Source organism: Rattus norvegicus, chromosome 6 (assembly GCF_036323735.1).
Source record: "Rattus norvegicus strain BN/NHsdMcwi chromosome 6, GRCr8, whole genome shotgun sequence".
Lineage (NCBI taxonomy): Eukaryota > Metazoa > Chordata > Mammalia > Rodentia > Muridae > Rattus > Rattus norvegicus.
The window spans coordinates 60950644-60966992 of NC_086024.1; the positions used below are offsets into that span (position 1 = coordinate 60950644).

The window sequence follows — 16349 nt, forward strand, 5'->3', positions numbered from 1 at the left end:
AAGTTGTTCTAAACCTGTACTTAGCTTTTCAGTCCTCTATGTTTGTTTGTTTTCTTCTTTGTTTTTTTTTTAAGACAAGTTTTCTCCTTGTAGCCCTGTTTATTCTGGAACTCACAATGTAAACTAGGCTGTCTGTAAATTCTGAGATCACCTGGCTATTCCTTCCAAGTGCTGGGATTAAGGGATGTACCACTATGCCTGTCTTTTTCTGTACTTAATTTCAAATAGCACTACTTTCTTTATGAGTGTCGAAGGCTATTTTTTTAGAATCTTGGGTAAATCCATATGGTTACAAGTTTATAATGTCCTAGGTAAACCCTACAAAATCATAATTTTCTAATTTACTGGTGGTGATAATATAAACCCGTAATATTCTCAATATAACATTTTTGTGATGTTTCACATTATAATTAGAGAATAAGACTACATATTAGAAATAGACTGGGTAGGGAAAACGAAACCAGATTAAATCATAATGATCATAGAAGTTTCAAATTAAGGTTGATCCTTTGCATAATATATACTTTTGTATATATTGAAATACACATGTGCATATTATATGTTCATAAACTTGAGTATTTATAACATATGATACATTATTAATAATTAATGCAGCCTTTTAATCATATGCAGCAGAATAGTATATATTGTTATACATGTTAAAATTACTTTGTATGTATGGTTTATGTACATGTTTAGAATATGGAAGCCAGAGATTGATGTAGGGAGGCATCATATATCACCATCAATCTTATTTTATTGAGAAAGACTTTAGCCACTTAACCTTGAGATCACCAATTTGCCTAAACATGCTTGGCCAGCAAGCTTTAGAGATCTGTCTGTCTCTGTCTCTGCAGCCCTGGAGTACACACAATGCATCCAGTTTATACACAGGTATAAGGAATCCAAACACAAGTCCTCATGCTTGTAAAACAGGCACTTTATCCACTGAACCATCTCTACAGTCCTGAATATGTCATTAGATATGAACTTATTACATATGTACACATAAATTAATTCTTAAATTGTTATCAGTTCAAAAATCAGAAATTCATAAATCTGCATTATATTATACATTTTAAATATTTTCTTCTGAACTCTGCTCAAAGAAAATCTGTAGCAGCAGCCAGTCTATGCCTTTTCATAGTATGATTGGACATCCTAAACCTTTCTAGGCCGCTCCTTCTTTGTGCCTTTCCCTGAGCATAGATTGGAAGTATGTAAGTCCATAGAGCAATGCTATGTGTGTCACAAAGTGCAAAATTGTCTAGAAGTTAAATTTGGTAGCAAAAAGAATTTGAGTGAAAATAAATGTAGAAAACATTGGTTTTTAAAGTTTTAAGGACAGCTGAAATAAGTCTTATAACATACAGCTTTACATCTTATTGGGGATGAGGGAACTATTTGGAATACTCCTCGAGAAATCTGGTCTGTAACTAAATTACTTACCTTAGAATCATGCTTTTCCATTTTTCTAGTCTGACTTTCTGCTTCTATATTTCTGGCTTGCTTAAGGAACCACTAGGATAGCATTTATAAACTGGATCTAATACTGTGTGTTCTCCCAATTATATTATTGTATATCGTGTGCGTGTGTGTGTGTGTGTGTGTGTGTGTGTGTGTGTGTGTGTGTGTGTGTGTGTTTGGATAGCAATGCCAAGTGTGTCTTAGTGCTCACATTTTAATGAATCCAGTTTATCATATTAGTAGAATATGACTTTCTACCCTCAAGGTTACTTCATAATTAAATATAAGAGATCAGCAGTTTGGAAATTTGATTCTGCTTGCTATTGCTTCCTATGTGGCCTAAAATCATACCAACTATGGTTTGAAAAATGTCTAACAAGTAACAAACTATGATAGTAACAATAGAACCTCAAGCAATGGTTATATGTTTTAATGTCAGCTCCTTCAAAAACAAGTCATTTTCTGTGTGTATGTTTATGTCACAGAGCTCTTTCCTGCAGAGAGCTACTTCTGAAAAAGTAAAGGATTGGGAGAAAATAGATATCTGAGAAAATGCTTCATTACAACAGCTAAAATACATGTATTATTAAAATTTATCTCATGTACTGAATTAAGCAATATACCTGCATTACCTGATTTAATTTCTATGCTTATGCTATGAATCAAATATATAGTACAAAGTCTTCATTGCATAGTTAAATATTTTTAATAATTTATAGGAAAAAGAATTGTATTCTTTGAAGAACATTCAAATGTAAGGGAACAAATCAGTGCTATACTCATGTAACTACCTAGGATGAGACCGTGGTTTAAAAATTGGTACTTTCAATGCTAAGAACCTCTGTCTCTATTACCTTCTAACTTTAGTACAAAAGGAAAAAAATATAAATAAAATGAAAAATTTCAAAATTACAAGAAAATACGTCAAAAGCGAAATTTGCCTTATTAGGTGTTAGAGGAGAGGTGAAACTCATCCAACAACTTTAGGTCAGTGCCTGAGATGAGGGCAGTGAGCAGCACAGATTTTCTCTCTTTCCTCCAAGTATCAAAATCAGGGAGAGAATTAGAAGGCTCATTCCATCGGACGTTCGGTCTTTAGGGTGTGAGTGAGTCTAGGATGGTAGTAAATTCTTAGAGTTGTCAAACTTAGTTCAGATATATCAAGACTTAGCACACGCAAGAGCCTCGTGGGTACAAAATCAACTATAGCATCTAAAAAGATCGCTCTTGTTTGTTAACCCGAAAACTGAGTTTTTAGGCTTTTCTACACTGCGGTCAAGGCCACACTTTCTTAGCACTAAGATAACCTGCTACTGCTTTATGCTTCATTGAGTAAAATCATTGGCAACTAAAATTGACCCAGGCATGAAAGCTGACTCATAGAAAAATAGAGACAATTATTGATCCTATCTCATTAAACTTTACCCCTGTACCCTCACCTCTCCAAAGCTGATAAAAACTAAGCTTGAATATATATATATATATATATATATATATATATATATATATTAGTTGTTCTTTTAGGTACTTAGTGTTGGAAATAAGATCGCTGTAGTGGCTTCACAGCATAACATACATGTTCCCTCCACTGTAATGACCTTGTACTTAACAAAAATACTCAGAATTTATTAGACCGACGATGTTGGCTTTTAAGTTTTTTTTATTTCTGTACTAATTTTTTGAAAAAAGTCACAAATCCTCAAAGCATATGGAGACATTGTCTTATTCCTGGTGTACATTTCATAACCTTCACTTCAGCTTTATTTTCATAAACTCGGCTGGTGCGATGCAAGTCCCAGTTCCATCCCCACCATATGCAACTTTCCAGACTAATGAACACGATGTCAAAGCAAACAGAGGAAGCCTGGAGTCTTGAGCTAGTGAAACTACAGCACTCACAGTCACCAATTAATTTAAGTACACTGTCCTGCACTCAGAGTAACTTCTATGCTTGCTCTCCAGGACTCCTTGAGAGTTTCGGGATATTGGTTTTGTTTTCCCCACTTCTCAGAGAATGACTTTCAAACCACAAACACTCCGTTGCCTATGTAGAAGGAAAACACACATGGTAGTGCGCACTGGTGTGTGTCTGTTGCCTCACCTAAGTCCACTAGCTCAATTAAGCAGAAAGGGAAAGACTTTGCTGGCATGCTCTCCTATTCTGCACATGAACAAAGGAATCTTCCTTCACTAATTCTGAAAGTAACTTGTCACAGCGGGGTCCGAAGGCCTAGTCACATAATTGTCTTAGTGTGCTGCCTGCTGTGTTCAATATTGAGTGGAAATGGAAGCCAGGCCCCAGCTCCGGCTTATTTCACAATTCTTCTGTTATTTAAATTATTTTAGTCAGTTTGGGGGAAGCCAGACCTTTATAAATTAACAGCAGGGAAATACCAAAGGTGTCAGATTGCATATTTATCATCTTTTTCGTGTAATACTTAAATATGTATTAAGAAGTGACTGGCATAAATTAGGCGGTTTTCAGAAGCCACAGGCCGTGGCTTGTCGAGGACCCCCTTCTGCTTGACATTTCATCCTTGTCAAAGATCAAATTATTTTAATTTAGGCTGCAAATTATAAGGAATGAAGACTTCTTTGTGGGAATTCCCTGTGGTAATCTGACTTTTGTTGTTACTGCTGCTTGTCAGTGTGCAAAAGATATAATATGCATGCAAATAAGGTTAAAAAATATGTACTAGCTAATTACCCAGCCAGTGCGTTCCACTTGAAGACAGTGGGAGGCCTGACACACAGTATGTGTTTGATTCATTGAGGCCTGCAGGGTATTTACACAAGATTACTTTTAATTATGAAATTAATATCTGTTTATCTAGAATATATAGCAATGAGGCAGTATACACAGGAGCAGAATTCTTTAGTAAAAAAGAAACGATCTTAATTTAATATGTAAAAAGGAAGAAAAATGCACTTGTTTCGAGGAAAAAAACAATGATTCACATCACCCAGAAATAGGGTCCTCTTCAGAGAAACAAATGAAAACTTAGCTCCTTTTCCAGAATTGTTTCTTCCACAGTGGAGTGGGCTCAAGATGTGTCGCTTTGTAACACTGCGTTGTTACTTTGGTGAACATCATGCAGTCTTAGTTTCATAAAGGTGAGGCAAATGTGGAAAAATACAGGATTCCGTTTCTGTTGTTGTTTCTACGGGTATGACCTCTTCAAAGAGCGAAAGTCATGATTTTCATGAGAATTTAAGTTAATGTTTAAGTTATCGATGACCTTTTTATAGTAGGACATGGTGACTGTAGCTACCCTTTCCAGAAACACTGCTACTTGTGAAATGCTTGTCCCTAAGAGAACGCTTTGAAAGAATTTCAAATTATTATGCCCTTTTTTCTTAGCTTATAATAGAAAATAGAAGAATAATATTTGAGGTAGTAATAATGACTGTCATTTTGGAAAATATAAAGCAGAAAAAATGAACACGTTATCACTTTCCAAAAAATAGAGGATAAGGGTTGGAGACATGACTCAATGATTAAAACTCTTCCTGCTCTTCCCGAAAATCCAAGTTAGATTTCCAGTGCCTATGTTAGTCATGTCACAATCCCTGAAATTGTGCCACAGTGAATTGATGCCCTCTTCTGGACTTCACAGGCAACTTTACACACATACACACACACACACACACACACACACGCGCGCGCGCACACACACACACACACAGACATACACACCACACACACACACACATACACACACACACACAGACACAGACATACACACCATACACACACACAGAGACACAGAAATACACACCATACACACACACCCACAGACATACACACACATACACATACACACACACACACAGATATACCCCAGCACTACATAATAACCGCATAATCCTCAGACAAATCCATCAATAATAACGAACAGAAAGTGTAAAAACTGTAAAAAAAAAAAAACTGACCTGTCTGGCTGTATAAAATGGCAGTTGGTTAACACATTGGTAGCAAGGTGACTTGATATAAGGAAAAAACAATCTTTCAGGTTCTGTTATCCAGCAGGTGACTAATATTGTCTGGAAAATGCTCAAACTGTTCCTGCTGCCATCTCCCTCACTGAGTTCTGTCTGTCTTCCACATTCATCTCGACAGCTATGCCTCTCGTTACTTCTAATGTGCTTAGAACGTGAGCTCATACTCATTCCAAAGTAACTGGATCTTTGTGATCACCATTCGGGACTGAGTTCACTCTTCCTTTATCTATCAATGTCTATCAATTCATTCCCTTCCTTGCCAAAAAGAAGAAAAAAGTAAAAAGAAAAGAAAAACAAAAGAGAGAAAGGGAGGGAGGGAAGGGAGGAAAGGAATGACAGAAAGAAGGAAAGAAAGAAAGAAGGAAAGAAAGAAAGAAAGGAAGGAAGGAAGGAAGGAAGGAAGGAAGGAAGGGAGGAAACAGGAGGGGAGAGGACAGGAGGAGAGGGAAGAAGAGGGGAGAAAAGGCGACTGGAGACCAAACCAGGTACAGAGGGTCATGATTTTAAATCTGTCATTCAAAAGAAGTAATGATAACAATTTCCTCACTTCTGAATTTGACCTCTTTGGCCCATAATTTGCATATTGGAGTTATAGAAATCACAAACATGTCTCTCTCCCAAAGGTTTCTCACAGAGTAAAACACACTGGTGATGTGGTATGACTGTTCTTAGTAGTTGAATGGCAACCGGTTACTGTTACTGCATTTTTCTTCTTTTTATTGATATGACTTTAACTAATTTTTAAAGAGAAGAAATAAGAAAATCAAGGAGACGTGAAATATCTCCTCTCTCTCTCTCTCTCTCTCTCTCTCTCTCTCTCTCTCTCTCTCTCTCTCCAGTGTGATGGAGTACAGATAGATTTGATAAACATCTCTCTGGAAGGAATTGCAATTTTGAATATACCAAGCATGCATGGAGGATCTAATCTTTGGGGAGAATCTAAAAAGAAAAGAAGTCATCGACGGATAGAGAAAAAAGGCTCTGACAAAAGACCCACTCTCACAGATGCAAAAGAACTGAAGTTTGCAAGTCAAGGTAAGGTTTCCCAAAATTACATGTTAAATTGCTTATTACCCTTGCTCCAAAGGCTTCCTGAGAAAAAAGACTTTCAGATGCCTACATATGATTAAATTATCAAGGATTCTAAAATTATATACACTTAGGTTTTACTTCTTTACCAGTCTGTCGGTGTTGATAGATTTTCTTCCACAGAAAGCAAAATGTACGTTATACTTGCAGTAAGAATAAAATAGAAAAAAATATACTCTGAGCTCCTTTGGAATTGACTCATCCTACCTGGTTGTAGCAAATACCCAATTCTCTTAGAAAAGATATGAAGGTCAAATCACCTTGTATTAAGTTACTATTCCAAGTAACACATACAGGAAAATGGTTTGGTAGGCTTTCTTCTGCTTCTGTTTTTCTAGAAAGTTAATATCTACGATTAAGCCCCTGATAAACAAGGAGCAAGGAATAACAAAGAGAATCCACAACTATGGGAATATATGTTTCAATGCCATCATAATATAGTTATATTGTAGCATGACAATTATTGATTGCTATAATCAAAGACACCAGAATGTAGCTAATCTCCATAGTATATACCCAGATCCTATGATATTTTTAATTTCAAAAATACATCTAATATTATTAGTAGCACTAAGAAAAAAGAAATTCTGTTAAAATAGGCAAGATTCCGCCCTGAAATTCTGTAAATCTGGTGGCTAAGGCAAGCTACCAGAATTTGAAGCCACCTGTGGTTAAATAGAGGGTTATACAGAGTCAGATACTATCAAATGAATAAAGACAAGAATATAAATGTTATTTTCTCTGTGTTGCCAAAGCAAACTATGAAGAGGTTATAGAATGAAGCCTCAAGATAAACAGCTAAATAATATGTGAAATGGCTGATACACTTGATATTCTCTTATGCAACTGTCTCAACTTTAAGCTGTGGGCAATTACTTCTGCTAAGTGAAATTTAGAATTATTATTTTGTAGAAATGTTGACATGAATACTATATTTATAATCGACACCAAATATTTTATACTAAATCTATTTAGGCAGGATATGATATTCAAATCATCATGTATCAAGTTACATGATTTAAATATAATTAGATTTCCATTTAAATATAAGCTGATTTCTAAGATTATCTATAAAAATTCTGAATGTTAGAATGATCTTAGGAACTTAGTAAGAGTACGATCAAGCTGAAAAACCCATAATTATACAGATTATGTATTATTATATACTACAATGTATTCTTTGCTTCTGAAGTTACAAATATTTTTGTTAAATATATATTTTATATATGTAGTAATTTTTCAGGTTTCTGTTCTAATATAAACATGTATTAGAATATATATTCATATATATTTATAGATAACAAAATATATGGCATATTCTTCCCATCTCTCTATTCCTAACATTTACCCAAGTAAATTACACTTAGCACTGAGCTCTCCAAGTCTCTGGCTCAGGAGAGTGCTCTTACCAGGCAGATGTGTGAGAAGGCATGTTTATACCACTCTTCATAGAACTATCAGACATAGACCCCTTGCTGGGCTTCATAACTGCCTGCCACAAACTTTCATTTTAAGACTGTGTACTCAAAATAAAGCTACAACCACAACTGTTTTCACAGACCCGTTGTCAAGTGAAGATTCTCTTTTTCCTACTTCTCTCTGTCCACTATGGAGCTGTCAAAGGCGAGTTTCTCATACATAAAAAGAGAGAGTAGAAACATTTGGGGACTGTGGCTAAAAAATACATATGGCAGGTTTTGAACCTTGCTATCTGAACAGTAAGAGAAGCATGTTTGAGATTGATCAGGCTCATCCTGACCTAGTTGAATTTCCAGATAATTTTTGCAATATTTTATTTGAATATTTTAAAACCAATTATTATTGTATTTTCTTTAATTTAGAAAGTAAACCATTATCAATTTGGTATGTTTTGAAACACTGTGGACAAACATTTCTCAAATACTTCTAAGTTTGGGTTTAATATTTATTCTGTTAATTCTTTTTTTTTTACTTTCATATCTGATTCTTAAGTGTTACACTTAATGTGCAAAAATAAATTTAATAGTAAAACTAGCCATATGTGTCCCTTTCTTGAATAATAATATTTTAGTGCTTTATTTTTTTTAATTTATTGTTTTGGAAACAGGTATGATATTGTGTCTGAGTCATTACAAACATCATTTCGTACTTTTAAAATATGTTTTTATAAACTCAGAATTTATTATTGTATTTTCATTGTTTCCCACATCTCTTTATGGATCTACCTTCCATTCCATAAACACGAATTTTGTGTTCTTGTTATTTTAAAACCATGTTTTAAAAAGTCCTGTTAGTGCTGCCTATATTCTTTTAGGTGTATCACAATCCACTGGAGTCTGTTCGAAATACCAGTCCTCTGTGGAAGACTCTGTCTCTCTCTGTCTCTCTCTCTCTTGTCTCTTTGTCTCTCTGTCTCTTTCTCTCTTTCTCTCTCTTTCTCTCTCTTTCTCTCTCTTTCTCTCTCTTTCTCTCTCTCTATTTCTCTCTCTCTCTTTTTCTCTCTCTCTCTCACACACACACACATAGCTGGTTGTTATCAATTATCATTAATAATTCCTCAGCTAGGGGTGGAACTCTATGTTTTCCTCCCCCTCTATATAGGTAATTTGTCTCTCTTGAGCTTGTCAGGCTTTGTACACACTTCCATAGCCACTGTGAGTTCATTTTTGTCTAAAAACATTGTTTCTTTTCAGTCATCTACCACCTTTGCCTCTTATGCCTTCTGTTCTGTCCCCTGCAATGGTCACTGAGACTTGGAAGAAATTGGATGTGGTATAAATGTCCTATTTAGGGCTGAGAGCACAACAATCACTTATTCTCAGCCATTTTGCCTTTGTGCTTCTCTGTGTTAATCACCATTTATTGCAAAAGAGGGGAGCTTGTACAGTGAGCTTTGAGAGAACCTGTGACTTAGGAAGAGTAGTCAGCATTGGCTTTAGAATAACTCTGGTGACATTTAAACCCAGGTCAATAATTTCTAGACTTAATAAAATACCTGAGTGCAACGGTGAAAATGGACTGCTGTGAGAAATTACTTCTTAATAAAAAGAATTAAGAAGTATAAAGTATATATATATATACATATATAAAGTATAAAGTATATATATACATATACATACATACATACATACATACATACATACATATAAGTCCAAAGTGCAAGGCTCATTTGGTGCGTGAAACCCTCAGGTCTCTTGGTTGCCAGGACAGGAGACGCCTAGCAGTTCACTTGCTTGCTGTCTTTGAGAGCACTCATGAGATCAAAATATTAGTCAGTGTTTTGGTTGGGAATTCTACTGCTGACTTAATTCAGAGTTGAACAAAATTATAAGTAATTTGCTTAATTATATTATCATTCCATTGAGACACAGTGAACTAGTTGGATACAATTCTGAAACATGCACTCACATTCTCCTCATTAAGCAGACATTTTCTTTACGTGTGTTTGTAAATACAAATGAGTGTATTAAATACAGATGGCATTGCCTTTAAACGAAACAATGCAGTAGACCAAGTTATCTTCCATGCTCCTGCCGTTGATACTTAATCTTCCCCGTGTCTCTGCAGCCACTGAGTTCATCCATACGGTCTCTTCTTCTAAATTAACCTGAGAGAGATGTCTAATAAATTCACTCACATTAATGTATAAATGACTGATTGCAGACAAAAGGAAAGGTATTTGCATTTTAAAAGACATAAAGGCCATCAGCTAAAACATTATTTTTCATCCTGCATTCTACTGAATTATAGCTGTGTGATTCTTCAGCAGTTCTTAGACTTGGTTTAAATCCATTGCAGTATTTTGGGACAAATTAAAGGAAATTTTTAATAAAAAATAAAATGTAATATCCCTATTAAAAACTCTTTCCATATTAACTATTTTCAAATTATGAACACATTTATTTACATATGAACACATAAATAAATTGACATACTTTGAAAAGCCTATTCTGCAATACTCATTTAAAATAACGTGTCTCTGAACATTTATTGGCAGAAATATAATTACGCACTACACATCATCACCATAAAACACACGAAACAGCTGCAGATAAAAGACCAACGTATTCACATATTTTTGGATGGCACAAGATCTAAATGGCACAAAGCAATCAGTGGAAGAAACGAATGAGCATGACCAAAGTTGAAAGGAAAGAGTAGATCACTGGATAGTAGCACTTAAGCTCATGAAGACATTGGGCTAATTAACTATTTCCAACAAGTAGCTTATTCTCGTTCATAAACGAACCAAAACGGTATGACTGTCAGAGTAGGTATGATTTAAACATATTCATCATTAAACGTCCTGTAAGAAGACAGGCATAAAACTGAAAATGTTAATTCTGTGTGCACATTGAATAAAATAGAGTGAATTAGATTGGGAGTGAAAATCTGAACCGGGCAGCAAATTCCATTCCATGCACTTGTATGGGAAGAGGTGGAAACCTGTCATGTTTAAAGGGCGTCTTTAACCAGCACAGTGAGACAGGAGTAGGTTATGGCAAACACTCCCCTAACTGCTGCTATGATATTCAAAAAATATATAGCTGAAAATATTAAAATGCACCTTTGAGAAGCAGGTTTTTAACCAAAGTATGAGGATTTCACAAAGAACTGACTCATTTTGGTTCTAATAGATTTAACTTTGAATGGAAGGATTCACCATGCATTACCAATAAGGCATTGGTAATTATTACAGATGGCTAAGGAGCAACATAGGAAATTTATGTTGTTTCATTACATATCTGCCTATTAGGACAGTCTCAATATCATACCATCAAAATAAAATATAAAAAAGTGGGAAACCTAAAAGCTATGATATTCCCACAGTTCATCAAAACATTGGCAAAATTGTTAGAGGCTGACCACCTTGAAATGATTAGTAATTTGGAAGTCCAAAATTTGAACTCTTTGTATTTATACAAAATATTATGGCTTTTCACATTTATAACTTTTAAATATTGCCTCATTTGTAAGATGTTGGCTGTGATCAAAGGTTTGAAAACTACCGAGCGAAAGTTATTACATCCAAACTTTAAAGCCAGAGGGGAAGGGGAAGCCAGAATCGGTTGGACTTCTGCTTGAATTGACATTAAGTGGGTAACTCTCTGCTCTACACACAGCTATTACCAGCCAGTACTTGTCATAGTAAAGTTTATCTTAAACTAATTAACATATGATGTCATTCCCAAAATTTTTCAGTTACTTCATTTACATTTAACAAAGCTAATACTTTTATTTGGCCAGAATATCCCAATTCCAAATTGTCACTCCATGATAGAAAATGAATTGGTTATCACTTACCCAATGGTTTAAAACTGAGTGTCAAACAGACACATGTGCACTCAGGTACACATTCATGAAAACAAGCACCTACAGATATGCATACACATTTGCACATACACAAATGCATGCACACAGAGAGAGACACACACATACACACATGTGATCACGTAAACCCACAGATGCACACACACACACACACACAATCAAATAGACCCACAGATGCACACAAGCACACTAAAACACACAGACACACACACACACATGCAAACACACACACACACACACAGAGAATCACATAGACCCACAGATACACACACACGCACACACACACAGAATCACATAGACCCACAGATACACACACACACACAGAATCACATAGACCCACAGATACACACAAACACACAGAGAATCACATAGACCCACAGATACACATAAGCACACTAAAACACACACACATACACAGACACACACACATACATGATCACATAGACCCTCAGATGCACACAAGCACACTAAAACACACACATACACACACACACACACACATACACACAGAATCACATAGACCCACAGATGCACACAGGCACTAAAACACACAGATACACAGACACACAGACACACAGACACACACACACACACAGACACACACACACACACACACACACACACAATCACATAGACCCACGGAAGCACACAGGCACACTAAACCACAGCAGTAAACTTGTGCCTGTGCTTCACTTTTCTTTCTGATGAGGAATCCTGTTGTTTAAATTAATCATAGTAGTGATGGAATAGGGTAAGATAACTAAGTGAAGAAATACAAAACATCATTAGACAAGGTTAAAACTGTGTGGGTAGGCTAAGAAAAACTAAAGTTAAGACACTTTAGAGAACTAGTGATTAGGACTAGGAAGACAGCTCTGTGTCACTGGTGCTTATTGCTAAGCCTAACATCCTGACTTCAATACCCAGGATACAATGATACAAATGGTAGAAGAAGAAACCTGTTTCCCACAAACGAACTCCTAACCTCTACACACATTATAGCATATGCATTGCCACATACTAATACACACACATGCATGAACACACACACACAAACACACACACACACATGCACGCACACGCACATACAGGAATACAAATGATTTTTAAAAAAGCTATGTGAATACTAAGTGAAAATGCTATTTTTGTCAGTATCTTTCTACATAAAATGTACCATATGTGAGTTCAACCAACAGTAAGCATTTCTGCAGTGTAATACTATACTGTTCAAGTTCTCTAGATTCACAAAGGTTAGGAAATGAGCTCTCTCTCTCTCTCTCTCTCTCTCTCTCTCTCTCTCTCTCTCTCAAGTTTATTGGAATGATTTACAAGCTTCAGTTACACCAATTAATCTAACAATGGCTAGCTGTGAATGAAAAAGCCAAGGATCTAGTAGTTGCTCAGTTCCAGAATTTCGGGTGTCTCTGCTGGTCCTCTTTAAAAGATGGGATCTAAAAGAGTAGAATCCAATGCCAGAGAAGACCTAGATGTGCATGGGAAGAGCAAGCAAACCTTCCTTCTTCCATGTCCTTATCTAGAATTCTAGCAGGTGAGACCCAAATTAAAGGTGTGTTTTCCCACTTCAAGATCCCATTCAAAAGCCAGTGTCTTCCTCAAAGGTCTTGACTGGAAAAGGATTCACTCATTTCAAACCAAGCATATCTATTACAAGCATGCCCTCCATTTCTAGATTATAGTTCATTCCACATATGATCGTTGACAACCAAGAATAGCCATTTCAAGTTCATGCTTGCCAACTTGGCACACAATCTTATCTCCTTATGCCATGATTAATTTCCAAAAGAAAATAATAACCAGGTCATAATAATGCCTAAACATAATTTCCCATGTACAATCTCAAATGCATTATGAATTTAGGATAGATGAAAATGTCCTTGTTGGGAGGACATCCTTTCAGTATTCTCTTAATTGATATTACAACTTATGATAAAGAAATTGAATGAAAATACAGATATATGTACAAATGGAATCTTAATAAAATACAACTGAAGCACTTGTGTCAATTATAATCCTGGTTTCTCCAACTGTTCACATGGCCTTAGCATGTATTTGAAACTATTTTACTACACATTCTGTATTTCCTCCACCCTCTGAAAGTATCTCAGCAAGTCTTTTGTCTTTTTCTGAAGGTCTGACCCATGACTACATTACTAACTGGTCCTTCTCCTTTGTCATCCTGTCTGAATTAGGCTGTTGTAGTTCCCACTGACTTTAATCCCAGGACATAATAGCACTAAGAGATGCCGTAAAGGATCTCCTGCACTCCAGACATATTCTTCTTACCTTCATTGTGGAGAAACAATCAATATTCCCATGCTAATCTAGATCAATAACCCCTCATAACAACGCTATTCCTTTCTTAGCCTGTTGGCTTAAGGACATTAGAACCCCAGAATGACCAGGGGGTGGGGTGGGGGAGAGTCTGAGCTTCCAGTTCAATGAAATGTTTGTGGTAGCTACTCACAGGAACATTCCCAGCTCTAGAAAGAAAACATCTAGAAAACAGAACTTAGGGTCAGAGAAACAGAAAGCAAAAACTTTCCTAGTGGGTCACTAGGAATAATAGTGAAATTATTCCCTTTTCCATCCCTTGATCCCTGGAGCTATGGATCCTGACTATGATAGAAACTGTACCATGTGTTCGACATTAACCCACAGAATATACTGCATTCAGGAGAACCCTGCCCCTGTCTTCCAGGCTGCTACCACTTAATTAGTGCTGTAACTGTGTTGTCAGAAGGTCATTCCATGTTTCTAACAATCTGCTGCTTCAGGATCATAGGAAAGATGGTAAGATCAATGGGTTCTATGATTGTGGGCCCTTGTCATACTTCTCCAGCTACGTGCAAAGTGAGTTCCTTGGTCAGAAGCAATGTAGTGTGGAGTACCATGATAGTGGCTGAGGCATTCTGTAAATCCATGGATGGTGGTCTTGGCAGAAGCATTATGTGCAATAAAGACAAATCCATAACCAGAATAAGTATTTCAATACCAAGCCTGTTTTTATTCCATTTTGGATTTTGCACTCACTGTAGCACTAAGGAAGAAAGATGAGAGTTAAAAAGATAGTGAGTATTCTGATTGGCTGTTAAGGGGTATCTTCATATCATGTGACTTCCTTGTCACTTTTCTTATAAATTGCAGAGATTAGGAAGAGAAAGAGGGAAAGAATTCAATACAAACTACAGGCATCAAAGGGAATAAACTGAAAAATATCTGCAAAGCTTTGGCAAGGTTTGACATCTTTTGCCTGTGATGATAAGATAATTAATTCTGTCTTCAACTTGTAAGTGAGGATATGAGCTCTCAGATTGGATCCTAATGTATGGATACTGTACATTGCATTATGCAGATAGCTGCACAAAGAGGAGAGAAGTGGTAGGACTGTCAGTTTCTGTGCCTTGAACAAATCATACATATCAGCACATCTATGTTAAGGACATTTGATAACAATTGTTATTCATTCCCTACATATTTCTGTGGGTTATTTAGGGTAATTTAGAAGGCAGAGCCTACCTTGCCTAAATATAAAAGCAATGTTCATCTTAGATCTTTAGATGCAGTATTTGGCATTCAAACCCAGGCAAGCAGAATGACTTCCAAACATTTAAATTCAGCGATTAAGTCAATTAAATTTAGAAACAAGAATAGGATTTCATGCTGCACAATTATACCTAGATGTTAAAATTGTTGAAAAAAAAGATCATGGCATTTGAAAGGTTTCATTTCACACACACACACACACAAAATGCATTTAACAATATCATGATAATTTCAATGGCTGAAAACAGATAGATCCAAACATTTGCTATTTAGTAACCTTTAAAGGAGATGTCTCAAAATGAGTTCTTAATTGTATGTTTTAAACTGCCTCTTTAGAAATGTATCAGCATTTAGAAATGAAGTCATTGCACATACTTAATAAAGCTACCTAAATCCCAAAATTGAAATGTAGGATTATCTAATATATTTGGACATCTTAAAGTGACAGCACTTTGATATATTTTTCTGATGCATATAGGTGCATGTGTATGTCTATAGATATGCATGTAGATATGGAAGACTGAATAAAACCTCAATCACTGTCCTCAGACATGTGCATACCCTTTTGAAACAAGGCCTGTATGCTAGGCAAGCTATGTATGGTAGTCTGATTGGCTACCAAGAGCTAGGAATTCTTTTATCTTTGCTTTGTTACACCCGGATTTCAAGTGGGCAACACCACACCTTGCTTTTTTTTTTCCTGCCTGATTTCTGGGAAGCAACTCAAGTGTCTTTATACTGAGAAGATCCATCCCAAGGCACATCATTGTGATATCCATATTAAATATGGATACAGCCCTAAATGAATGGTAGTGATAGTAGAACAAATAAGTCTAGGAAAACTGCTAAAAATGAATTTTTAGTAGCAATTTTCTTTTGACAAAGCAAACCTGTATCTTAGCAATCAATATAGCAGC

At 35.9% G+C, this 16349-nt stretch overlaps 1 protein-coding gene across 12 annotated transcripts in view; it reads left to right on the forward strand.

The window, feature by feature from the left end:
• Dgkb (diacylglycerol kinase, beta) overlaps positions 1-16349 on the forward strand; it is a 756320-nt gene that overhangs the window by 582543 nt on the left and 157428 nt on the right. For all 12 annotated transcript variants that reach the window (XM_063262362.1, XM_017594328.3, XM_063262364.1 and 9 more), the window contains one exon: positions 6309-6504. In XM_063262362.1, coding sequence (XP_063118432.1) covers positions 6309-6504 — 196 coding nt within the window. The remainder of the gene's footprint in view (positions 1-6308; positions 6505-16349) is intronic.